A 25,237-nucleotide genomic window follows, 5' to 3' on the forward strand; every position below is an offset into this window, starting at 1 on the left:
CCTGCAGTGCCCACAACATCCACTGGAAGACAACACTGCCCCTGCCGGCGCATCCACCTGCCCAGGAAGTGTGCCTGCTAGTCTAGTCTGGCCATGAAGCAGTCTATTGGGGTCCCTCCATCAGTCAGCACTGTTTCTGAATCTGGTCGCCCAGGGAGCCCAAATGGTCAGCCTCGTTGGGGCAGGGAGGGGACATCCAGCATCGGGGAAGTGGATGCCTTTACTCCCTTACCCCAGTCAGGGTAGACTCATCTTCCCAGTGGCTCCCCCACATACAGTTGGCCCATGAGGCAGGCCTGCTGGATTCTTTGTGGGGAAGGAGATCTCCTCCCCTGTCAAGGACACTAAGTGGTCAGTGGCCCAACTGGCCTTGGTGCCATCCACCACCAGAGTTGGAAATGCAGCTGCTGGGATTCTTACAACATGGGGTAACCATACCCAAGGAAAATGGAACACCAGGGTATTACCACATAGCCTGGTGGGACTGGCTGAGGCTGCAGCCCCTCAGGGTCTGATGAAGGATTTGAATGCAGGCCAGCAGAGTTATGGTACACTGACATTCTGATAAATTGTTTTAATTTCTGAGAGTGTGAAGGGTATAGTGAATCTATGCTGTCTTGGTGATCCTTTCCAACACATTTTTCCTTCTTTCTGCTCAGAATGTCAGATCACCCATCATGCACTAGGATTCCCTAATGTATAATTTGATATTTACTACTCCTTCAAGCACAGATGGTATCAAACATGCTTTCTCCGGTGCTGCATGAACTCAAAAGCTTTGAGAATGATGATTATCTAACCTATAATTTCCAAAGTTGTGATTCTGGCTGCCTGTAAAAGAGCTTGGAGAATTCAGAACCAAATACGCTGGGTTTATTTAAATTGTCATATATAAAGGATCCTTTCAAGGGAACATTTGCTTGAGGTTAATATTGAAGCTTGGACAGCTCATTACTTACTGCCAATGCTTAATCTGGAGTCTTTGGACCAGAAAAAGCTGCTGCATGGGTGGGGGTGGTTGTATATAGCTGGGTACTGCATCAAATCAGGTCAAGAGATGCAGATATGAACGTTTGTGCATCATTGGGACTGAACACATACTGTAATGGCACTTACAGAAGTTTCATTACTCCTCATCTTTCTCTTGACTGATATTTTGATCAAAGGTTTGGGCTCCATGTGCAGCTGCTAATATCAAATTCAACAAAATTCTGTTCGTTCCAAAGGAGATCTTCACATTGGGGAATTTGTGTAAATTACATTAGCAGAAATGTTATTAAACGACTTTAGGGAAGCACGGGGAACAGCGCACATAGCTTGGTAAGCAAGAAGAACAGAGTAGAAGTGTGGCTTTGAGCCAGTTTAGTATGATTTAAGCGGGTTTGGTTTAAATTATTTTAGTGTTGACACAGATAGGTCAGTGGTGTCACTAGGGTTGGTGTCACCCGGTGCAGGTGGTGTCCCCCCCCCCCTTTTCCTTCCTCCCATTTCACTCTATATTCCTTTAGCCTTTTTTTCAACTAATGTTACTCATAAATCATAATTCCCATATACCACTGAATGTCATGCTAATAGTTGTAACATAAAAAACTAGCAAAATTAAAATTGTATCTTCAAATTACAATATTGTACACACAACCTAAATGTATTTATGTAGACATAGTGTAGATTTGGTTAAAATGTGATGTATTTAAAGAATATTTTAAAAGAATCAAAATTTTCAAATGTTCAGAGGCTGAGGGAAATCAATGAAAATGCTTCATAGTTACAAACTGCATGCTGGAATTGAACGAATATAGACTGATTTTTACTGGTATATTTGCAGCAAATTAATTTCTCCCAGGTCCTGAAAGAATACTAAACAGAAATGATTCCTCCATACTGTGTATATATTATATTATATTCTTGAAGGACTGATGTGGCAGAGAGACTAGGAACCATGTTTCTTTCAAAAGAAACAGTAAGAATTGATATCTTGTTGGTATCAAACCACATCTCTGTCTTTAAATTCTTTAATTCTAGTTGTATTCTAAACGTATATCTTTGCATCAGGCTACAATTGATGCATGAAACCTCTGAAAGAGGATATCACAAGTCCATCTGCTACTCTTATATCCTTCCTATTTTATTGTCAAGGTCTCCCCTGCTATAATAAGTAAATAAAGTGCATTTCTACCTTTGATATAAACTTGTAAAATTAATTCTGAATGCAGGATGTTGACCAAGAACTACCAGCTTGTCTTTGCTTTTGTTTTTGCCATTCATGAGATCAACAAGAATGACAAGTTGCTGCCCAACACCACACTGCAAACAGAAATCTTGGACAATGCATTTAGTTAACTGAAAACCAGTTTTTCCACATTGGATCTCCTCTCAATGAGATGAAAGAATGTTCCCAATTACAAATGCATCTGGGAAAGGAATCTCATAGCCATCATCGGTGGTCTCTCCTCTCAAACGTCCCTCCAGATTGCCAATATCTTAAATATCTATAAACTTCCACAGGTAAGTATGGTCATACTTCATGCCTTAGTACAGATTTTTTCTTCCATTGCCTCTACTCCTATATCGTTCTCCCAGTTTGTAAATTTGAAATGGTCTTGTCAGTACTGTGTGTCTACTCAGTTAACAGTTCAGCTATGACTTTGCCAATGGTGCGAATTTGTTTTAGTAAATGCTCCACACTGGCTTTTCATTGGCGGGTTACAGACCGCCAAAAAATACGTATGGAATACGTATTAGGGTTAGGAAGGGGCGGTGCTTCCGCACCCCCCTAACCCTAGTATGTATTCCATACGTACAACATGGCGGCGCCCCTTCCACATGGGGGCCGCCATGTTTACGTATCGGACGCATAGCGTCCAGACGTGTCATGGCGCCTATGACGTCATGAATGCACCAGCGGCACCTCGCGACATCACAGAGGCGCCGCAAGAAGGAGCTCCATTTTGGAGCTCCTTTTTTGCTCCGCGCGGGAGCCATGCGGTGTGGCTGCTGCGGCTCCTGCACGGAGCAAACGGCGGCGGCGGCAGACCACCTCAAAGCGGCGGTCTATATCCCGCCATTGTCTTGATTTCTGTTTGGGCCTGGCATCTGAGTTCCATGCTCTAGCAGAGTAAATGTTAAATGCATCTCTGCATGCCTTCATAGAAACCACTCCCTGTGATATTTTTTTAAAATTTTATTAATATCAGTAAAAATACAAATAATTCATTCTAAATTTGTTCTTACATAACAATACATATTATCAATCCCTCCTTGCATCACTTCTTGTCCCCTTTATACATATTTACATACAGAATTAACAGAATTATGCTTATAGCAATGTCCATCATTCCTCCTCTATTTTCATCCCATTTCCCACATCTCATTCTTTCCTGTCGAGCTTATATCTACCATCAGGCAATTTGTGTTACTATAACTTAATAAATCCATTGTTCTCTTTATGCTTACATTTCACACACACACACACACACACACACACACACACACACACACACATATTGTATCTACCTCCATGTCATTTATATAAACAGCTTAACGTAAGTTAAACAGCGAGTATGAGTAATTATCATTTCCATGAACTGCAATTCCATCTTTCTGAGCAATATTTTATCAGTGGATCCCATAATTGTTCTTGATTTGTATCGTTACCACTAATATAGTTTGTTAGTTTGTCCATCTCAATAACATCTGAAGCCTTGATTAGCCAGGAATCTATCTCAGGTGTATTTTCCCCCTTCCAGTTTTTAGGTATTGTTATTCTAACGGTTGTTAGCAAGTATAATATTGGCTTCAGAAATTTCCTGTCCGTTGACTCATCTAACATATTTAGTAGACATGATTCTGGTTCAAATGTTATTTTAACCTTATATATATATATCTTCTATAATTTTGTGCACCTCTTTCCAGTATCCTCTTATCTTTGTGCATGCCCACCACATGTGATAGTATGAACCAATTTGTTTTTGGCATCTCCAGCATTTGCCTTCTCCTTTCTTATATATTTTAGCTAATCTGGAAGGGGAGAGATGGCACCTGTATAGCATTTTTATGAAGTTTTCTTTCATATTAGTACAAAGTGTGAACTTTAGTTCTTTCCCCAGGCTCCCTCCCATTTTTCCAATGGTATGGTGTGTCCCACATTTTTGGCCCATTCCAACATATTTGTTTTAATTATTTCAATTTCCAACTGTAACCTAAGACAGTATTTGTACAGTTTTGAAATTGTTCCTTTCTTTTCGCTCATCAATGTATCATCCAATTCATTTTTGTCTGTAGTTAATTCCTTTCCCCTAATATCTCTTGAGTGGCATTCTTTTAGTTGATAATAAGTAAACCAATTTAGTCCAACCCCTTCATCATGTAATTCCTCTTGGGTTTTCATTGTCAGTTTCCCCCGCTCTGTTTTCAAAATCTCCTGATATCTCAGCCAGCTCTTTGATTCGATTTTAGCTCGATTTAGGAAAGCCTCATGAGGGAAACCCAAACTGGGATTTTTGTACATATCTTACCCTTGTATTTTTCCCAAACCTTTAACAATGCATGTCTGATAATATGATTCTTGAACTGTTTATTCTGTTCCACCTTCCCATACCAAAGGTATGTGTGCCACCCAAAGATTATATTAAATCCTTCCAAATTTAACAAATGTTCATCCTTCAGCTGGACCCAATCCCTTAACCAATCTAGACAGCAGGAATGATAGTAAATTTGTAATTTGGACATCGCCAGACCACCTCTTTCATTTTCATCTATCATTAAATTCCACTTAATTCTTCTTTTCCGACCTGCCCAAATAAATTTTGTTAAATCTCACCTCCAGCTATTGAACACTATCTCATTTAATATTAAAGGGAAGTTTTGAAACAGGAACAACATTTTGGGAAGTATATTCATTTTAATAAGGGCAATTTTACTCATTAATGATAATTGAAGTTTGTCCCAGCTTTGTAGTTTTTTCTTTATGTCTTGCCACCTATTTTTGTAATTGTTATCAAATAGTTCTGTGTTTTTATTTGTGATGTTTATTCCCAGATATTTAACTTTTTTTTGTATCTGTATACCAATTGATTCTTGTAGAGTTCCCTGTGATTTCTTATGCATATTAAAAGTTAGCAAAGTAGATTTGGATTTATTAATTTTGAATCTGGCATACAATCCATATTGGTAAATAATTTCCATAAGTTTTGGGGTCACATTGGTTGGATCTTCTATAATTAATACAATATCGTCTGCGTAAGCTCTCATCTTAATGTCTCTTCCTTTTCTCCGCGTGCCAGTCACTTCCTTCTCCTCTCTGATTTTATTACACAGAATTTCTAAACAGGTGATAACAAGCAAGGGCGAGAGCGGACAACCTTGTCTTGCTCCTTTTGTTATCCTACAGGCTCCAGTCTTGTGCTTGTTTATTATAACTTTTGCCTCTTGTTCTTTATATATTTCAGTAATCCATTTTGTTATCTTATCTCCTAATTTTAATTTTTGCAATAGATTTCTCAGGAACATCCAATTAAAATTATTAAACACTTTCTCTGCGTCCAGGAATAACATTGCTGCTTCTTTCCTTGGGTTTTTATCATAGAATTCTATCAGATTAATTACTATTCTAATGTTGTGTTTTATATATCTCTGGGGTAGGAAGCCACATTGATCATGTTTTATCCAATTTTTCAATATTACTTTTAGTATTTCCGTCAGAATGTTTGCAAAAATTTTATAGTCTACATTAAGTAAGGAGATGGGTCGGTAATTCTGCAGGAGGGTTTGATCTTTCTTATCCTTAGGTATTAAGACTATATGCACATCTTTCCATGTGTCAGGGATTTCGTCTTGTAGGATTTCGTTATGTTTTCTTCAAGGGTTTCACCAATTCTTCTTTAAAAATTTTGTAATATTTAATAGAAAAACCATCTGGGCCAGGACCTTTTCCAGATTTTGCTATATCTATAGCCTCTCTTATTTCAGTCCCTGTAATGTCTTTGTTTAACATTTCTCTTGTCTCATCGGTCAGTTCTAATCCTTGAACATTTTGCAAATACTTTTTGACTTTTGTTTCATTCAGTTTCCTGTCATCCGTTTCAGTGCGCAGTGGTTAAATGCCTGTACTGCAGCCATTCACTCAAGACCACAAGGTTGCGAGTTCAAGACCAGCAAAAGGGCCCAAGCTCGACTCAGGCTTGCATCCTTCCGAGGTCGCTAAAATGAGTACCCAGACTGTTGGGGGCAAATTAGCTTACTTGCTAATTAGCTTACTTGCTGTTCACCGCTATGATCTTTGGAATAGCGGTATATAAATAAAACAAATTATTATTTAATATCTTTGAAAGATTCTCATGATATTGTTTTGATCTGAGTATTTTTTCCCCCAGCTTCCTGTATTTCTGTAATTGTCCTCTTGTCCTTCTTTTTCCTCACTTTGTACACCAACAACTTTCCAGCCTTGTATCCAAATTCAAAATATTTTTGCTTAACAAATTTGATCTTATTGCTTATTTCCTCCTTCAGCCTTATATTCGATTTAGATTTGCACTTCTTTGACTGATAGATTCTTGGCCGTGTGTTTTTATATATACTGAGATATGTAGATTTTATATTTTTAACCTGTATGTAACTATATTCTTGTTGTACACTGCTTTGATCATTGGAAAAGCAGTATATTAATAAAGTATTATTATTATTATTATATTCAGTTTTTTCTTTAACAGACTTAATTCATTCTTCTTCTTTTTGTTCTCAGGATCCTTAATTATTTTGTTTTCTTTTTTTTTTGAATCTCCTCCAAAATCTCTTGAATTTCCTTTTTCTCTTTCCTTCTTTTTTCATATCCTTTTTTTAAATCAGGATACCCCGCAGTACTGCTTTTGAAGCATCCCAAATTGTTTTCATTTTTGAATCTCCTTCCTTGTTTTCCAAAAAGTATCTTTGTATATCTTCTTTTATTTGTAACTTAATTTTTTCATCTTTAATAATGTTCTCATTCAGTTTCCATGTGAATTCTTGTTTTGGCTCTCTTATCTCTAATAATATCTGATTGTGATCTGAGACTTTACTAATCTATTTGGACCTCCTTGATTTCTTTAAGCAATTGTTTTGAAATCTGAAATATATCGATCCTGGAAGCTGACTTATGCAGAGTTAAATAAAATGTAAAGTCTTTTACCTCTTTATTTCTTTGTCTCCAAGGATCAATTAGCCCCAGATATTCCTGAAGTTCAAAAAATTTCTCTGGTAGTTTTCCCTGGTTTTCTTTTATTTTTTTCTGTGAATATCTATCCATCTTGGGGTCTAGGACCCCATTCCTGTCCCCCATGAAAATATAATAGTCATAAACCAAATCGCTCAGCTTTCCCATTAAATTTTTATAAAATTTTCTTTTCTTTTCTGTGGGACTGTATACTTCATAATTTCTATTCCAATATATCTACCCTCTACATCTTTAATAATTTCTTTTGCTGTTATCTGATTGTTGACGAATATTGCCACCTCACTTTTTTTTTTCTGTCCTGCACTTATATACGCCTGTCCCAGTTTTTGATTTTTTAAAATATTTATTTTCTTATTTCTTTATTTGGGTTTCTTGTATATTAATTATTTCAAATTTGCCTTTTTCCAGGATGTGAAATATTTGTTTCCTTTTATAGGCCGAATTCATCCCCTTTACATTCCACGATAATAGTTTTATACCTTCACTCTCAAGTTAGTTAATTAGTTTATATAGTTTTTTGGCGTCCCTTCAATCTTCACCCAATTTCCCCCCTCCGTCCTCTTTTCCAAGACTTTCACTACTGTTGATTTCCCCTTGAGCCATTATTTCTTTACCCCCTACTGCACCTCTCAATTCCTCCTCTGCTACATTGTCTTCCTCTTCTTCCGATCTTCTTTTCCTGTCTTTAACTTCGTCAATTGTTTTTCCTACATTGTCCTCTTCATTTTTGTTTTCCTGTTGGATATCCAAATTTCCTCCATTCCTAGTTTCGTCTTTCTGTTTCTTTTTTCTCTCTTCTTTGAACCATCTGTTATAGAAGATCCTCACTTTATCCACTGTGTCAATTTTGTATTGTTTTTGTTTCCAACTAAATGAAATTCCTTCCACAGGTTCTAACCTATACCTTACGTTTCTTGCTTGTAACATCTTTGTCAACAGTGTGTATTCTCTTTTCCTCCTCAAAATTTCATTAGGAAGATCTTTGAAAATCATAATTGCCTTTTCATCTATTATCAATTTCTTTTCGTAACTTGCTTGGATTATCTTATCCTTAATCCTCTCCCTTGTAAAATATATCACTATATCCCTTGGGAGGCTTTTACTCTGGGCTATTGCTGAGTTTATTCTGAAGATTTTGTCCACATCCATGTCCAGATAGTCTGGAGAGCATTCCAATAGATCAGCTAATGCTGGAACTAAAATTTCATGTAGGTCTTCATTGGCTCTTTCCTTCAGCCCTCTTATTTTCATACATTTCTTCCTGTCTTTTAAATCTCTGTTTTTATTCATTTTCTTTTCTTGATTATGTTCCAATGTTAAATTCTTCGTCACTTTCACTATTTCAGCTGTTTTCCCTTCCAAAGTTGTAATCCTCTTTTTTTGCATCTTTCACATCTTCTACTATATCCTTCATTGTCTCTTTCAAGTCTACTATGTCTTTCCTGAAATCTTGATGCAGTTCATCTCTCGAATCCTTAATCTCTTGTTGTATGTTTGTTTCAATTCTTTGTATGGCTTCCAGAATGTTTATATTGGAGTCTGAGTTTTTGAGCTCTAGAGATGATCTTCTTACTATTCCTGGTCTTGAATCCGTAGGTTGTGACATTTTTTCCCCTTTTCTCTATTGGCCATATCTCTTGTTGTCATTGTTGTTGTCGTTAACAAATATGACATTTCTCCCCTCCTGGTATGTATATTGCTACCCCACAGTTCTTCCCCTCTTACTGAGATTACTCCTCCTTTTTTGCCCAACAAACTTAATTTCACTAGATCTGTATTATTTCAAGTCAGTTTCTTACATAGGAAGTGCCCCAAAAAGGATATAATACCAACAAAAACCTTACTCCAACCAAGCAGTCTCTATATCTGTCCCCCTTAAAAGTCTTTTACATAGGAAAATAGTCAGAAATGCAATTATTTCTCCCCCACCAGATGTCGCTATTGTGATCTTATTCTACTTTCCTTATTCTGTGTTCCACTCCTTCCCATCTCACTTTCTTTTATTTATGATGTCATCTTACCTCCTCTTCAGCAACTTCCTTCCTTACATGTGCTCTACGACCTTGGAAATGCCGAGGTATTTCTTCTTTTTTGTTTAGCTGCTCTTTTTCCTACCTCCCGCCCCAAAACCTTCAGTTCTTTCCCTTAACCCAACTTCATATCTAACTCTCTGCACTATTATCTGTCCAAAACTCCATCTCTCTGTACTCCAATCACTCCATCAGCTTCTATATCCCCCTGCTTCTCCTTCACTGTCTGCTTCTGGCCCAAAGGCCCCTTTTCCCTAGTCTTGCCTCCATCTGCTTCTCTTCCTGGTCCGAAGTCCCCATCTCCTCGATCTCTTCTCTGTCTACTTCTTGTCCTGGTCCAAAGGCCCCTTCTTGCTTCTCCATTGCAATTCCGTCTCTGTCTCCCATCTCACTCCTTGTCTCCAACTCCATCTGCTACTCAATCCACTTATCTCATCCGTCTACTTCTCATCCTCGTCCTTCTTATTCTGCCCACTTCTAAACTTTTATCTTACTTTTCACTATTATTCTCACCCGATTCTCCATGCCACACTACCCTCCCTCCCTTCCTTCTTGTCTTGTCTTTACTCTTTCCCTTCCAACTGTGGTTGCTTCACCCTGAGATCCTTAGTCTCCTCTTTAAACTGTCTTCTTCTTAATTAGTCTCTCACCAACACATTTCCCCTCAATACATTCCCCTCCAAATTTAAGATTCTTTTTCCTTCCAAAGGGGAGTTTTATGTGAGGATCTTTCTTGTTAATTTGCTCTTAGACACACTCTTTTCTGTTCTTCTCTGGATTAACGGCCTTGTCTTTAAAAAGGTCGGCGGAACTGTGCCAATTCAGCCTCACTTCATGTCCACGGTTACTCTCGTCCTCTTGGGGGATCAGCACCGTTCTCAGCTCTCTATCAAATCGGATGCAATCCTCCCTTTAGAGGACCCCTCTGGGCTCCATCCAGGCCCCCTTTATCTGGGGATTTTTTAGCCTTCTTTCCCATGTGGGAATTATGATGATTCCTTGGCTACTTGGATCGCGAGGTGCTACTGCTCACTACCTGCTCTCGTAGCAAGATGCTTATTGCTCCACCATTTTACTCAGTGCAGTGATTCCATGCTGAAATAGACCTGCACCACCCTGCCAATCTCTCTCCTTATTTTGGAGAAGATTTGGAAACAATTACTTCTAACTGTAGGAGGATGGATGATGAGGGAGAATGTTTGGGTGAAAAGTGGGATAAAAGCCAGGATTTCTTAACTAAGCAGACAGAAAGGCTAAGCCTCACAAACCAGAAGGTAACCCACATATTCATGTTCTGCATGCTTCTGCCACCACAAGGGATAGGAGAAAAGTACATTTCTATCCTATGAGGGGAGGGAGGGATGTTATCCATTTGTACCTTGAAAAGAAGTCATATGCAGAATTCTAGATATTTCCAAGTTTGGGGCAGCAGAACAGTGTTCCAAAACTGTAAACATTAGGTGAATGACTATGGAGTTTCCGGACTAGGCACAAGGGTAGCCCCATGTAGAGCGCATTGCAAAAATCAAGTCTTGAGGTTACCAGTGCATGTACTACAGTTTCGAGGTCACCCTGTTCCAGGAAAGGGCGCAGCTGGCGTATCAGTTGAAGCTCATAGCAGGCACTCTTGACCGTCGCATTCACCTGATTCCTCATCTGAAGCAATGGGTCAAGAAGCACCCCCAGACTGCGAACACAGTCCTTTGAGGGGAGCACGAGCCCCTCTAGGACTGGAGGTTGCAGCCCAATCCCTGGTTTGGGGGCCCCTACCGTAAGTACCTCCGTTTTGCCTGGATTCAACTTGAGCTTGTTTTCCCTCATCCAATCCATTACTGCCTGAAGACACTGGTTGAGGGGAGAGATGCCATCTGTCGTTGTCGCTGATGACTGGGTCATGGAGAAATATATTTGGGTGTCATCAGCATACTGATAACACCCGGCCCCATTAAAAAAAGGCAGAAACATAGGCGGGGAAGAATAGACAAATGAGGGGACAATATCTCTGTATCTGGGGAGGGTAACTAAGTTGGAAAGGCCTGCCGGAAGAGATCTGTCTTGAGTGCTTTCTTAAAAGCTGTCAGAGTGGAAATGTGACGGATCTCCTCCGGCAGGTTGTTTCATAGTTTTGGAGCAGTAACAGAAAAGGCTCTCTGGGAAACTGATGTTAGCCTAGAGTTTTTTGGCTGTAATACATTTCTTCCAGAGGACCTTAGTGTGCAGGACGGACAATAAGGAAGAAGGCGTTCCCTCAAGTACTCTGGGCCCAAGCCATGTAGGGCTTTAAAGGTAATCACCAACACCTTGTACTTTGCCCGGAAACTAATAGGCAGTCAGTGCAGGGACTTCAAAACCGGTGTTATATGGTCATTCCTAGAAGTTCCCGTGATCAATCTGGCTGCCATATTTTGTACCAACTGAAGTTTCCGAACTTGGCACAACGGTAGCCCCAAGTAGAGCGCATTAGAGAAGTCCAATCGAGAGGTTACCAGTGCATGTACTACTGTTTCCAGGTCCCTTGGCTCCAAAAAGGGGCACAGATGGCATATCAGACGAAGCTGATAGTAGGTGCTCTTGACTGTCGCGTCCACCTGAGCTGTCAGTTGGAGCAACGAGTCAAGAAGCACCCCCAGACTGTGAACAGAATCCTTCAGGGGAAGTGTCACCCCGTCCAGAACTGGCTGACACAACTCCATTCCTGGATTCGGGGTTCCTATAGCGAGTACCTCCGTCTTACCTGGATTCAGCTTGAGTCAGTTTTCCCTCATCCAGTCCATTACCACCCCAAGACAGGCATTAATGTAGAGAAAGCCAACAAATTCAATGTGCCTTTTCTTGTCAGGACAAACAACAGACTTTGGGCCTTTGCTTGTAAAGGCTAGCTCCTAAAGACTCCAAAGGACTCTGGTGAAGGAACTGCAACACATGGCTTCTTTGAAGTAATAAAGAAGCAAAAGTATAAATTATGTGAAGCCATACTATAGCAACATCACTTTAAGTGAATTGTGCAACATAGTGGGTCCTCCACATTGGCTGGGGTTAGGAGCACAGGTCCCTGGGAAAGTGGGAAACTCACAAATAACAAAAACCCTATATTTTTTAACCTGAGAGATCATCAATGTAGGAATCTCTAGGTCCTCCAGCATGACCTCTGGCTGATGTTGACCATAGAGTGTCATTGGAGCAACTAGAGATTCCTAGAGAGAGCACACTAATCAAATCTGTCAATAATCAAATCTGGAAAAGTCAGAACGGCAAATGTATAGGACTGACTGTATTCTGCAAAAGACAAACAAGATAAATTACATGTTAAAATGTGTAAACATGTTATTCTGGCACCATGGTCAATGAGCTGAACATTGTGGGGAAAGGGGAACAATGTGTTTGCAAGGGAAAACTTACCTTTCACATTAACTAAAAATGTGTGTATTTTACTACACTGCCAAGTAAGTGAGCCTTTAGTTGCAGATTGCTCTGCTCAAATTCTGGCATCTGGACCAGTCTGGTCCTGAAACTAAAAGGGTCATGTTTCCATAACTAGAGGAAGAATTACATTTCCTTTTAATTTTTTAAAAATGTGCTTTCCTCCCAACTTCTAGCTGAGTTATGGGTCTCTTGACCCCATCTTCAGTGATAAAATTCAGTTTCCCTCTCTTTTCCGGATGGTGCCAGATGAAATCTTTCAGTATTTTGGGATTACTCAACTGTTTGAGTATTTTGGATGGAATTGGATTGGTCTCCTCATTCCAGAGGATGAAAGTGGAGAGAGATTTCATCGAATCCTCAGTGCAAGTCTTGTCCAGAAGGATATTTGCATTGCTTTGACACAATACGTTCCCACAGTGACAAACTACAAGTTACCGTTCCTTCAGAAAAGGCTAAATGACATTGCCTCTACTCTTCTCTCAAAGAATATTAATGTGATCCTGGTTTATGGGAAGGCTCAATCTATGGAGGGTTTACGGATAATTCTAGAAAGTCTTGAGTTTTTTCAGAAGCAACCTATGGAGAGAGTTTGGATCACAACTGCTCAGTGGGATGTCACAACTGTTTTCTCTGATAGTCAGTTTACCAAAAGATCCTTCAATGGCACCTTGTCTTTTGCCCTCCACACCAATGTGGTGCCAGGATTTCAGGAGTTTCTGCAGAACCTAAATCCAATTCAGTCCAAGATTTATCTCTTAAAGGAGTTTTGGGTCGTATAGGTATGTATCACAAGGCAAATAGATCTCTGTGATGTTTTGAACTTTTGATAAATGCTCTTGTCTTTCTATGATATAATATACTGTCTTGTATTGTATTATGGAGGGCCAGAGTGGTGTAGCGGTTTGAGCATTGGAATAGGACACTGGGGTAACAGAGTTCGAATCTTGCCTCGACCATAGAAACCCACTGTGCGTCCTTTGGCGAGTCACATTTTCTCAGCATCAGAGGATAGCAGTGGCAAACCCCTTGGGAAAAAACTTGAAATGAAAACCATCTGAAAGGTTCACTTTCAGGTTGCCATATGTCAGATTTGACCTGAAGGCCCAGAACAACAGCAACAAACATGTATGGTACTGTATATGCAAGACATATTTTAAGGAAATGATTCCTTCTTGAGAGGGGTGGTAATATCATATATGCTGAGGGTGACTGGTGACTGGGTCTGGCTTTGAATGTGACTACCACTTATCTGCTGCCATGGTCTCAATGGAGACAAGGCAGCAGTAAAAGAGAGAGGAGTGCACACCCATATCTCCTTCCCTGGTGCTCTTGGCCCAGTGAGGGGGAAGGAAGGGTTAGTGTGCTTATGCATGCATACATTCTTCCCGTTACCTTGGCCAACCTGAATCTGAATCCTGAATCTGGTGGCCTTGGGTGCCCAAATAGGCAGCCATGTTGGGGCAGGAAGGGGACATGCAGCATTGGGGTAGGGTATGCCTTTATTCTCTTACCCTAGTCAAGGCAAACCCATATTCCCAGTGGCTTCCCCACATGCAGCAGGTCCAGAGGCAGGCCTGCTAGATTCCTTGTGGTAGGAGGTCCCCTTTCCTGGCAAGGACACCAAGTGGTCAGTTGCCCAGCTGGCCTTGGTGCCACTCACCACCAGAGCCGGAAATGAGGCTGTCGGGCTTTACATCATGGGGTAACCATGCCCAATGAAAATGGGACCCCAGGATATTGCCAGATAGCCTGGTGGGATGGGCTGAGGCTGCAGCCCCTCAGGGCCTGATGAAGGATATGAATGGAGGCCAGTCGTCTCCCCACCCAGCCCTAGGTGGGGGCACTTGGGTGTGTGGTGGCCACCCAGCTGTCACCAGGCACCTGCACTGGTTGATACCAACATTAGGGATTTCCGAGAGTGTAAAGGGTATAGTGAATCTACGCTGTCTTAGTAATCCTTTCCCACACATTTTTCCTTCTTTCTGCTCAGATTGTCAGATCACCCATCATGCACTAGGATTCCAGAATGTATGGTGTGATCTTTACTACTCCTTCAAGCACAGATGGTATCAAACTTGTTTTCTCTGGTGCTACATGAACTCAAAAGCTTTGAGAATGATAATTATCTAACCTATAATTTCCAAACTTGTGATTCTGTCTGCCTGTGGAATTCCAGCACCAAGAAGAGCTTGGAGAATTAAGAGCCAAATAATCTGGATTTATTTAAATTGTCATATATAAAGGATCCTTTCAAGGGAACATCTGCATGAGGCCAAGAAAGAAACTTGGACAGCTCATCACTTACTGCCAATGCTTAATGTGGAGTCTTTGGATCAGAAAAAGCTGCTGCTTGGGTGGGGTTGGTTGTTTATCATTGGGTATTGCATGAAAACAGAGCAAGAGATGCAGGTATGAATGTTTGTGCATCATTGGTTCTGAGCACAAACTATAATGGGTTTGACAGAGGTTTCATTACTCTTCATCTTTCTCCTGCCTGATATTTTGAACAAAAGTTTGGGCTCCATGTGCAGCTGGCAGCGCCACATTCAACAAAATACTGTTAGTTCCAAAGGAGATCTTCTCATTGGGGAATTTGTGTCCTTTGCATTAGCAGAAATGCCATTAAATGACTTTAGGGAAGCACGGGGAACATCCTACAAAGCTTGGTAAGCAAGAAGAAGAGGGCAGAAGTGTGTCTTTGAGTCCATTTAGTATGATTTAAGAGGGTCTGGTTTAACTTCCTTTAGAATTGACACAGATGGATCAGTGGCATCAATAGGGTTGGTGTCACCACCACATTCCCCTCCTCCCTTTCCACACTATACAGATTCCTTAGTCATGCTTTTTTACATTAACCTTACTCATAAATTGTAATGTCATGCAGTTGGTTGTGACATAAACGACTAGCAAAATTATACCTTCAAATTACAGTATCGTATGCACAATCTAAATGTATTTACATAGACATAGTGAAGATTTTGTTAAAATATGATGTATTTAAAGAAATACGTAAAGAATCAAAATTTTGAAAAAATCATTTTTTAAAAAAATTAAAAAATTGCAAATTAACATTTTAATGTTTAAAAAAATCTGGGGTCCCTCCTTTTCCCTCCCACTGAGCTTCACCCCACTCCCACCATCTCTTAAAGCATTTTAAAGTGAAGTAGATGAATGCCCCAGCCCATTTGTGCCAAAATACAGATGTTTGAGAAGCAGTGGTTTCACTCCCCTTTTAGTGTATCACCTGGCATTGTACACACACACACCGCACCCCACTAGTGACACCACTGAGATGGATAGCTATTTTAGATATGGTAGTATTTCACAGGGTGACTCCAGGTTCTGGAAATGATAAAATGGAACATCAAGTGGGACACTGCGGATGTGTAACTGTGGTTAGAGTTTTTCCTTAAGCCAAACACAGTGCTTTTAAAGGGGTTCATGTCCTGTATTTAGGTGCCAGCCATGAAGTGTACATTACTGTCTAGTGAAGTGCAGGCAAAATAAATAGAAGTGTAAGAATGTGTGCAAATGTGAACCAATTGCCTGATTCTATAAAATCAAGCCATGTTACCAAGTCCAACCATTTCAGGCCAGTAGATAGCTAGAATCGCAGCAGAATAGTGGAGTTTAAACCTCCTCAGAGAGAAAAAGAGACCATATGGAAACATGTTAAATAACTAGATGCAGAAAAGGGCACACCTTCATTCTGTGTAATGGAACAAAAGAAAAGAACTGAAAATTTTCAAGCGAAGTTGGAAATCAATGAAAATGCTACATAGTTACAAACTGCATGTTGGAATTGAAAGAATATAGACTGATTTTTACTTGTATATTTGCAGCAGATTAATTACTTCCAGGTGCTCAAAGATGACTAAACAGAAATGATTGCTCCATAGACAATTATATTCTTGAAGGACTGATGTGGCAGAGACACTAGGAGCCATGTTTCTTTTAAGAGAAACAGTAAGAATTGATATCATGTTGGCACCAAACCACATTTCTTTCTCCAATTTTTTTTAAAAATTAGTTGTATTCTAAATGTATATCTCTGCATCAGGATACAATTGATGGATTAAACTTTTGAAAGAGGATATCACAAGCTACATGTCCATCTGCTACTCTTATATTCTGCCTATGTTTTAATCTCAAGGTATCCCCTGGTATGTTAAGTAAATAAACTGCATTTCTACCTTTGATATAAACTTGTAAAATTAATTCTGAATGCAGGATCTTGACTAAGAACTACCAGCTTGTCTTTGCCTTTGTTTTTGCCATTCATGAGATCAACAAGAATGACAAGCTGCTGCCCAACATCACACTGCAAACAGAAATCTTGGACGATGCATTTAGTCCACTGAAAGCCAGTTTGGCCACATTGGCTTTCCTCTCAATGGGACGAAAGACTGTTCCCAATTACAAATGCACCTGGGAAAAGAATCTCATAGCCATCATCGGTGGTCACACCTCTCAAACGTCTCTCCAGATTGCCAATATCTTAAATATCTATAAACTTCCACAGGTAAGAATGGTCATACTTCATGCCTTAGTACAGATTTTTTTCTTCCATTGCTTCTACTGCTATATCCTTCTCCAAATTTATAAATTTGAAATGGTCTTGCCAGTACTGTGTGTCTACTCAGTTAACAGTTCAGTTGTGACTTTGCCACTGGAATGAATTTGTTTTAGTAAATGCTCCACACTGGCTTTTCACTGTCTTGATTTCTGTTTGGGCCTGGCATCTGAGTTCCATGCTCTAGCAGAGTAAATGTAAGATACATCTGTACATGCCTTCATAGAAACCACTCTCTGTGAAATTCAGTGCAATGACTCCATACTGAAATAGACCTGCACCATCCAGCCAACTTCCCTCCTGATTTTGGAGAAGATTTGGAAAACATTATTTCTAACTGTAGTAGGATGGATGATGGGGGAGAATGTCTGGGTCAAAAGAGGATAAAAGTCAGGATCCTAGAGAATTCCCTTAAGTAAGCAAAGAGACAGGGAGGATAAGCCACAGAGTCCTCAAGGAAAACCAAATGTTGATGTGATGCATGCTTCTGCTACCACAAGGGATAGGAGAAAAGTACATATTATTATTATTATTATTATTATTATTATTATTATTATTATTATTAACCTTTATTTATATAGTGCTGTAAATTTACACAGCACTGTACATACAATCTTTTAGTTCCATGCCCACAGGCTTACAATCTAAGAAGACACGACACAAAAGGAGAAGGGAGTGGTGGTGGGGAATGGGATCAGGTCCAGCAGTTCTTCTCCACCTCCGAGGCCTGTACCAAGATAGATGGACTTATTAATTCATTTGTAATTGGCAGAACTCTATACATTCCTGAAAAGAAGCCATGTGCAGAATTTTAGATATTTCCAAGTTTGGGGCAGCAGAACAGTGTTCCAAAACTGTGTACATTGGGTGAATGACTATGGAAAAAAGCATGTATTTTTGGAATGTGCACAAATATGCTTTAGAGTGTGGTCAAAGTGGCTTAGATTTTAGGCCAATCCCACCAGGCCTCCCCCAAAGGAACTGAGCCCTTCCCAGAAAGCATCTGGCTCCATCCTGGCTTCTGAGGGAGAGAGTCCCTTCCCCTTTTGTGTCATGTCTTCTTAAATTGTAAGCCTGAGGGCAGGGAACCGTCTAATTAAAAAATTGTATGTACAGTGCTGTGTAAATTTACAGCACTATATAAATAAAGCTTAATAATAATAATAATAATAATAATAATAATAAATGCTTCAAAAATATTTGCATTTGGAGAACTATGCAGAGAAATGAACAATAAATTCTGTGAAGGACCGAAACGATCTTGCAGTCCAGTCCAGACCAAAGTAGGGAAAAACTGGAAAGTAAGGTGGGCTTGTAAACCTTCTTGTTCCCTCTATGTCTGTAAATATAGTCCCATTCTATGAGAATATAAGGTTTTCTGTTCATGTTTCAAGTACTATGCATATTTCACATAATTTACTGTAGGGATAGACTTCAGAATTACACATGGCTTTCATGCTTAGAAAATAGGATTTGCAGACAGAAAACATGCTTAGTGCTTTTAAAAATGAAAAGGAAAAAGATTCTTAGACAGAATACATGATCAAAAACATGGTCTTTTCTGGAGTAAATAAAGTTGCTCCTAGGTTCAGGCTTCAGTGTCATTTCAACAGTTATATTTCTATTCAAATTTTCCACCTAATTTCAGCTTCCGAAAAGAGAGAAACTGTTTGGCTGCCATCATATTAGTTAGTTTCCACTAGAGTAGACCATTCAATCAGTTATTGAAAGTTCAATCGACATGTAGAGAAAGCCAACAAATTCAATGGGCATTTTTTTGTCAGGACTAACAACAGACTTTGGGCCTTTGTTTGTAAAGGCTAGCTCCAAAAGGCTCCAAAGGACTGTGAGAAAGGAATTATAACACATGGCTAATATGAAGGAATACAGAAGCAAATGTATAAATTACCATATGTAAAGCCAAACAATAGCAACATCACTATAAGTGAATTGTGCAACATAGTGGGCCCTCCACATTCACTGGGGTTAGGAGCACAGGTCCCTGGGAAAGTGGGAAATCCACTAACAACAAAAACCCATTTTTTTTTAACCAGAGAGAACCTCCCTGTAGGAAAAAGAGAGAATGGCAAATGTGGAGGACAGACTGCATTCTGCAAAAGACAAACAAGATTAATCAAATGTTAAAATGTGTAGAACATATTATTCTGGCACCATGGTCAATGCGCTGAACATTGTGTGAAAAGGGGAACAATGTGTTTGCAAGGGAATACTTACTTTTCACATTAACTAAAAATGTGTGTATTTTACTACACTGCCAGGTGAGTGCGCCTTTAGTTGCAGATTGCTCTGCTCTAATTCTGGCGTGCTGTTAAATAACCCTCTCTTCTATTTATGTCTCTGTTCCTGAAACTAAAAGGATCATGTTTCCATAACTAAAGGAAGAATTGCACTTACTTTTATTTTTTAAATAAATGTGCTTTCCTCCCCACTTCTAGCTGAGTTATGGGTCTTTTGACCCCATCTTCAGTGAGAAAATCCAGTTTCCTTCTCTTTTCCGGATGGTGCCAGATGAAATCTGTCAGTATTTTGGGATTACTCAACTGTTTGAGTATTTTGAATGGAATTGGATTGTTCTCCTCATTCCAGAGGGAGAAAGTGGAGAGAGATTTCATCGAATCCTCAGTGCAAGTCTTGTCCAGAAGGATATTTGCATTGCTTTGACGCAATCCGTTCCCACAGTGACAAATTACTTATCAAACGCATTCCTTCAGAAAAGGCTAAATGCCATTGCTGCTGCTCTTCTCTCAAAGAACATTAATGTGATTTTGGTTTATGGGGATACTCAATCTATGGAGGGTTTACGGATAGTTCTAGAAAGCTATGAGTTTCTTCAGAAGCAACCGATGGAGAGAGTTTGGATCACAACTGCTCAGTGGGATGTAACAACTATTTACTCAGGGAGAAGGTTCACAGAAAGATCCTTCAATGGCACCTTGTCCTTTGCCCTCCACACCAATGTGGTGCCAGGATTTCAGGAGTTTCTGCAGAACCTAAATCCAATTCAGTCCAAGATTTATCTCCTAAAGGAGTTTTGGTGCAGTTCCTTTATGTGTTCTCTCCCACTGTATAACCTGAATTTCCCAAATGCAAACAATTGCACTGGGAAAGAGAAAGTTGGAAACCTTCCTGGATCTCTGTTTGAAATGGAGATGACTGGTCAGAGCTATAGTGTTTACAATGCTGTCTATGCTGTAGCCTATGCTCTTTATGCTGCCAATTCATTGAGCAGCAAATGGAAAGCAAAGGATACTGGGAACAGTTGGAGACTTCTGAGTATTCAGCCCTGGCAGGTATGTCCTGGGTAAAATGACTACTTAGGTAAATTTCTCATTACCTGTCAGCTAAGGTGAGTCATTCAAGCAGAGAGACAAAAACACCCCCACAATAACATTATTTATAATTCTTTCACTTTAATTATTGTTGTTGTGTTTACCTTCAGCATATGGTTTACCTTTTCAACATATGGAAACTCTAAGGCAAACTTATTACAGGGTTTTCTTGACATGATTTGTACATGGGATGGGTTTGCCTTTGCTTTGCTATGATGCTAAGAGATTGTGGCTTGCCCAAGGTCCCCCACTGGTTTCCATGACTGAACTGGCATTCACATCCCAGTCTCATAGTCACACTATATACTGGCTGTCGTTTTAATCATGTGTGCTTGTGTATGTATGAACACCCACCCACCAACTATTAAACAGACTGGAGCATGGCTTTGGCATAGCTTCCAGCCTCTTAGGACGCATGCATCATTTAAGCAGCATAACCTCCAAAGTGAACCAAAGCAGCTTTATTTTGGCTAAACCACATAATATTCTTTTTTTTCCTGCTCCAATTTAGCTACGTTCATTTCTGAGATGCATCCGCTTTAACAATAGTGCTGGGGAAGAAGTCTTTTTCGATGAGAATGGGGATCTGGCCTCTGGATTTGATGTTATCAACTTGGTCACTTTCTCTAATCAGTCTTTCCAAAAAGTCCGAGTTGGAGGAATTGATCCCCAGGCTTCTGCAGGCAAAAGGTTCTCTATGAATGGCAGTGCTGTTGTGTGGAATCACAAGTTTGAGAAGGTAAATTTTCCTTTATATGTCTGGAAAAGAGATTCAATTGCAAACCAAAAGTAGAGAAAAACAAGAGATCACTTTTGACACTCAAAGGTTACCTTTGCCACATGGGGATTACTAGTTATTCCAAAGTGTTTGCGTCCTAAAATCATAGCATCTTTGAGTTAGAAGGTATTTTTGTATACAGACCGGCAGAAAGTGCTGTCCTGTGGGCAGAGTCAGGGTGCAGCATCCTCATGCTGGATAGCCTAACCCCGCACCCAGGGGGCCATTTTGGCATGTGCCGGTCCAAAAATGATTATCCAACCAAGGGCTTTATCACACCAGCCTGTTTCTCACAGTAAAAAATTGAAATGGAAACTTAGCGCTTTGAGCGCAGCCATCTTCACATTCATTATCTTAGGGCTGCCACCCCCATTGCACTCTCTTCCCGTCCTGTCCCTTTCCTCCCTCCCTCCTGTCCCATCATGCCTTTGGTTTTTTTTTTAGCTTTTCAACTGTTTTTGTGCAATTCTGCAGTTCTGCAGCTCTGATTTGATGTTTTAATTTTTAATTTTAAAAAACCACCACTGTGAGGCTTCAGAGATCTGGATTTGTGTTGAAAACCAAAGGATTATTTTTAATAAAATAGCGAGGTCGGGAAGAGGGGACCGTAGCATCATGTGACTGCGAATTGCACAAATGACCCGGGAATGACTTTTAGCACACATGGCATTGCACAATTGGAAGCTCATTCATGGGTTTTTCCCCTTGAATGAGAAGGAACAGCTGGGGAATGTGCCAGCTACAGGAGGGAAATGGCATTGTGCTATCAGTGTCACCGATGCCACTTCCTTCTCAATTAAATCATGGTTTAAAAGACTCATGTAATATCATAAAAAATCTAAAGGTTCTTTTCCATCTCTAAAGATATGGAAAGATAGTGAACCACCTCATCTCATATAGGAAGAGTGAATTTTTCACCATTCTGAATTCTGATCTTTGTGCTTCACATTAGATGCCTCCTTTTTCAAGATGTGTTGAGAACTGCCAGCCAGGATACAGCAGGCTTGTTCAGCCGGGGAATTATGTCTGTTGCTATGACTGTGTTCAATGTGCTGATGGGAGGATTTCAGACCACATTGGTAAGAAAAAGAATATTGTGTCATATGGGGAATACTTAATCTGCTTCACATAGAGGAGTATTCTAAACCCCAAGCAGTTCCTTTCTTACAAGCCACAGACATAAAAAGATTCTAGAAAAGACTGGTTCTTGGGCATGAGTCTTAAGGGGAAAAAAACAACAACAGATAGGCCCTATACAGGCCGGTGTGGTTGGAGTCAGGACACAGCATTCTGATGACACATGCACTGACCCCACCCCCAGGGTGCCATGATGCCACATGCCACTCTAGACAGTGTGCAATATCATGGCACACCTCAGATGCTGCGTGCACATGACACAGCATCAGAGGGGCACCATACAGCCATGCCACCACAGCTATGGCACCCTTTGGAGGGACCAAAAAGGAGCCATCTTTTGTAGCTCCATTTTGCATCCTCCAAAGGCCAGGTTGGGGACCTGATCTGGCCATGAAAGCGGCAGCCTCCCACCTCCCCTTGGGGGAGTTGAGCCCCATAGTTACCATAATGTTTTCCAGCTCAAGAGGTTGCAGTGTGTCTTCCTCAGGTTCTAGCAGCAAATGTTGATATATTTTATGATAGAAGAAGTAAAATATGGGTTCAGTTTATGCTTAGGAAACCAGACTTTGCAAGTGCATCATTGTTTAGGAGAGCCTCTGCAGAATTAAGCAAAGCAAGAAGTAGCTGTGTGATTGGTCTGAAGGGTCTGCCTCTGGAAGAAAGCTCTCAAATTATTCAGGGCATGAGGGAGGAGTTTTGGGCTGAATCTCTTCTCAACAAACGTTGCCAAGAAAACCCCATGATGAGCTCGCCATGAGGTTCTCCTAAGTCAGAAATGATTTCTAGGCACACATCAGCAAATAATGTGTTTGGTATATATTGAGGGGATGTTCTCTTGTGAGTTATTGTGACCTTTCTTATCTGCCCTCGGAGGAAGGGGAGAAGGGAAAACCCCAGTTATGATTAAGAGGAACTCCAGACAAGAAAAAAAAAATCACTGAAGGTCCTAGGTTTTCTTCTTGTACCTCTAGATTTTGTTTTGGAGATCTCTCTACAACTTTGGATTGCTGAAAATACACATTTTGAGTAGAGCTAGTTCAGCCTGCTCTGACATAGTTCTTTATGGTATTCCCATGTGTAAGTTGCTAAGATTCAAAATGTAGCAGAATTTTGCACAGTGTGTTACAAAGAATCCCAATGAGAGCTGAGAAATTGAATATTGAATATTTAATAATTTAATTTAATAATTCCCAAAATAGTGTGAATGCATCCCCTTTGAGTTTTATGTTTGCAGCCATTGCCTCACTGTTCTGTTACGCAAAAGATTTGTAATATGAGGATACTAATAGGGCTCAACCTGAGTCGGTGGAATTTGTGATCAGTGAGATATAGTTGGCCCTCAGAATCTGTCAGGGATCAGTTCTGGGACTCCCCCCTGAAGAAACCAAAATCTGTTGTTACTCAAGTTCCATTGTTACAAATGTCCTCATTGCCGTTAGAGACCTCTCCCGTTGTCCCCAGTTGAATGCTGCCCTGCCACCCCCCTTTCCCTCACTTCTCCCTGGATTTTCCACCACCCCAAGACCCCTGCCCACATTGGGCATCACTGGTATAGAGCATAAGGAAGTAGCTGATTCTAGTTTCAGTACCTTTCTGTGTTCAAATACGTAATTAAATTATGTATGTTTGGAAAAGATTGTTTGAAATACACATGCAAATGAAATGATAACTTATTTAGAAACAAAAAAATTATTTATAACAAACATATCAAATATTCTCATGGAAGAAAGAACAAAATTTGGTTAATTCAGATGTAAGCAAGACTGATTTCTAAATGAAATTTAAAGAATATTTGCAGTGGTTTGGGAAACATTGCAAGCTTTTTTATGTATTTCAGATGCAAGTGAATGTGCAAAGTGTCCAGAAGATCACTATCCAAATGAGAAGCAAGTCCAATGCCTACCTAAAAGAGCCATTTATCTATCCTACACAGAACCCCTGGGAGCAGTTTTGGCTTCCTCTGTAGTCTTCTTTTCACTAATCACGATTATGGTAATGGGGACTTTCATCCATTACCAAGAAACTCCCATTGTCAAAGCCAACAACTGGACCATTACCTGTATTCTGCTTGTCTCTCTGTTGCTCTGCTTTCTTTGCTCCTTTCTTTTCCTTGGCACTCCAGGGAAGGTTTCTTGCCTTCTCCGGCAAACAGTCTTTGGGGTTGTCTTTTCTATAGCTATTTCTTGCATGTTGGCCAAAACTATCACTGTGGTTCTGGCCTTCATTGCCACAAAGCCAGGGAACAAGATGAGGAAATGGATTGGGAAGAAGCTGGCAACATCAGTGATCTTTGTCTGTTCTGTTATTCAAACTCTGATCTGTGCTGTTTGGTTAATAACTGCACCGCCATTTCCAGAGGCTGACATGCACTCCCAGCCGGCTGAGACCATCTTGCAGTGCAATGAAGGCTCTGAGACTATGTTCTACCTTGTCCTGAGTTACATGTGGCTCTTGGCTTTCATCAGCTTCACAGTTGCTTTCTTCGCCAGGAAGCTGCCTGACAGTTTCAATGAAGCCAAGCTGATCACCTTCAGCATGTTGGTCTTTTGCAGTGTTTGGGTTTCCTTTGTCCCAAGTTACCTGAGCACCAAAGGGATAAATATGGTGGCTGTAGAAGTCTTCTCCATCTTGGTCTCTAGTTTTGCTTTACTGGCTTGCATCTTCTTCCCCAAATGTTACATGGTTTTATTCAGGCCTGATCTAAATGTAAAAGAACAGTTAGTAAAGAAAAAGCATTGA

At 40.2% G+C, this 25,237-nt stretch overlaps 1 protein-coding gene and 1 pseudogene across 1 annotated transcript; both read left to right on the forward strand.

Moving 5' to 3' along the window:
• Nucleotides 1-2,214: 2,214 nt before the first annotated feature.
• Nucleotides 2,215-13,439, forward strand: LOC149303890 (vomeronasal type-2 receptor 26-like; annotated as a pseudogene).
• A 1,744-nt stretch (nt 13,440-15,183) lies between these two features.
• On the forward strand, nt 15,184-25,237 carry LOC149303891 (vomeronasal type-2 receptor 26-like). Its single transcript, XM_089480848.1, has 6 exons — nt 15,184-15,326; nt 16,891-17,182; nt 19,690-20,544; nt 21,095-21,322; nt 22,314-22,440; nt 24,336-25,237. Exons 1-6 carry the CDS (start codon nt 15,184-15,186, stop codon nt 25,235-25,237), a joined length of 2,547 nt encoding a protein of 848 aa, XP_089336974.1.

The sequence above is a fragment of the Sceloporus occidentalis genome, unplaced genomic scaffold, assembly GCF_023333645.1.
Source record: "Sceloporus occidentalis isolate IW3139 unplaced genomic scaffold, rSceOcc1.0.p SCAF_14, whole genome shotgun sequence".
NCBI lineage: Eukaryota > Metazoa > Chordata > Lepidosauria > Squamata > Phrynosomatidae > Sceloporus > Sceloporus occidentalis.

Excerpts from the sequence above, each read along its gene's own strand:
- LOC149303891 (XM_089480848.1), top strand. The coding sequence starts at position 15,184 with ATGTGCAGCTGGCAGCGCCACATTCAACAAAATACTGTTAGTTCCAAA. Across the intron at positions 17,183-19,689 it reads ATATCTATAAACTTCCACAG|CTGAGTTATGGGTCTTTTGA; the intron begins GTAAGAATGGTC and ends CCCCACTTCTAG. Across the intron at positions 20,545-21,094 it reads TGAGTATTCAGCCCTGGCAG|CTACGTTCATTTCTGAGATG; the intron begins GTATGTCCTGGG and ends GCTCCAATTTAG.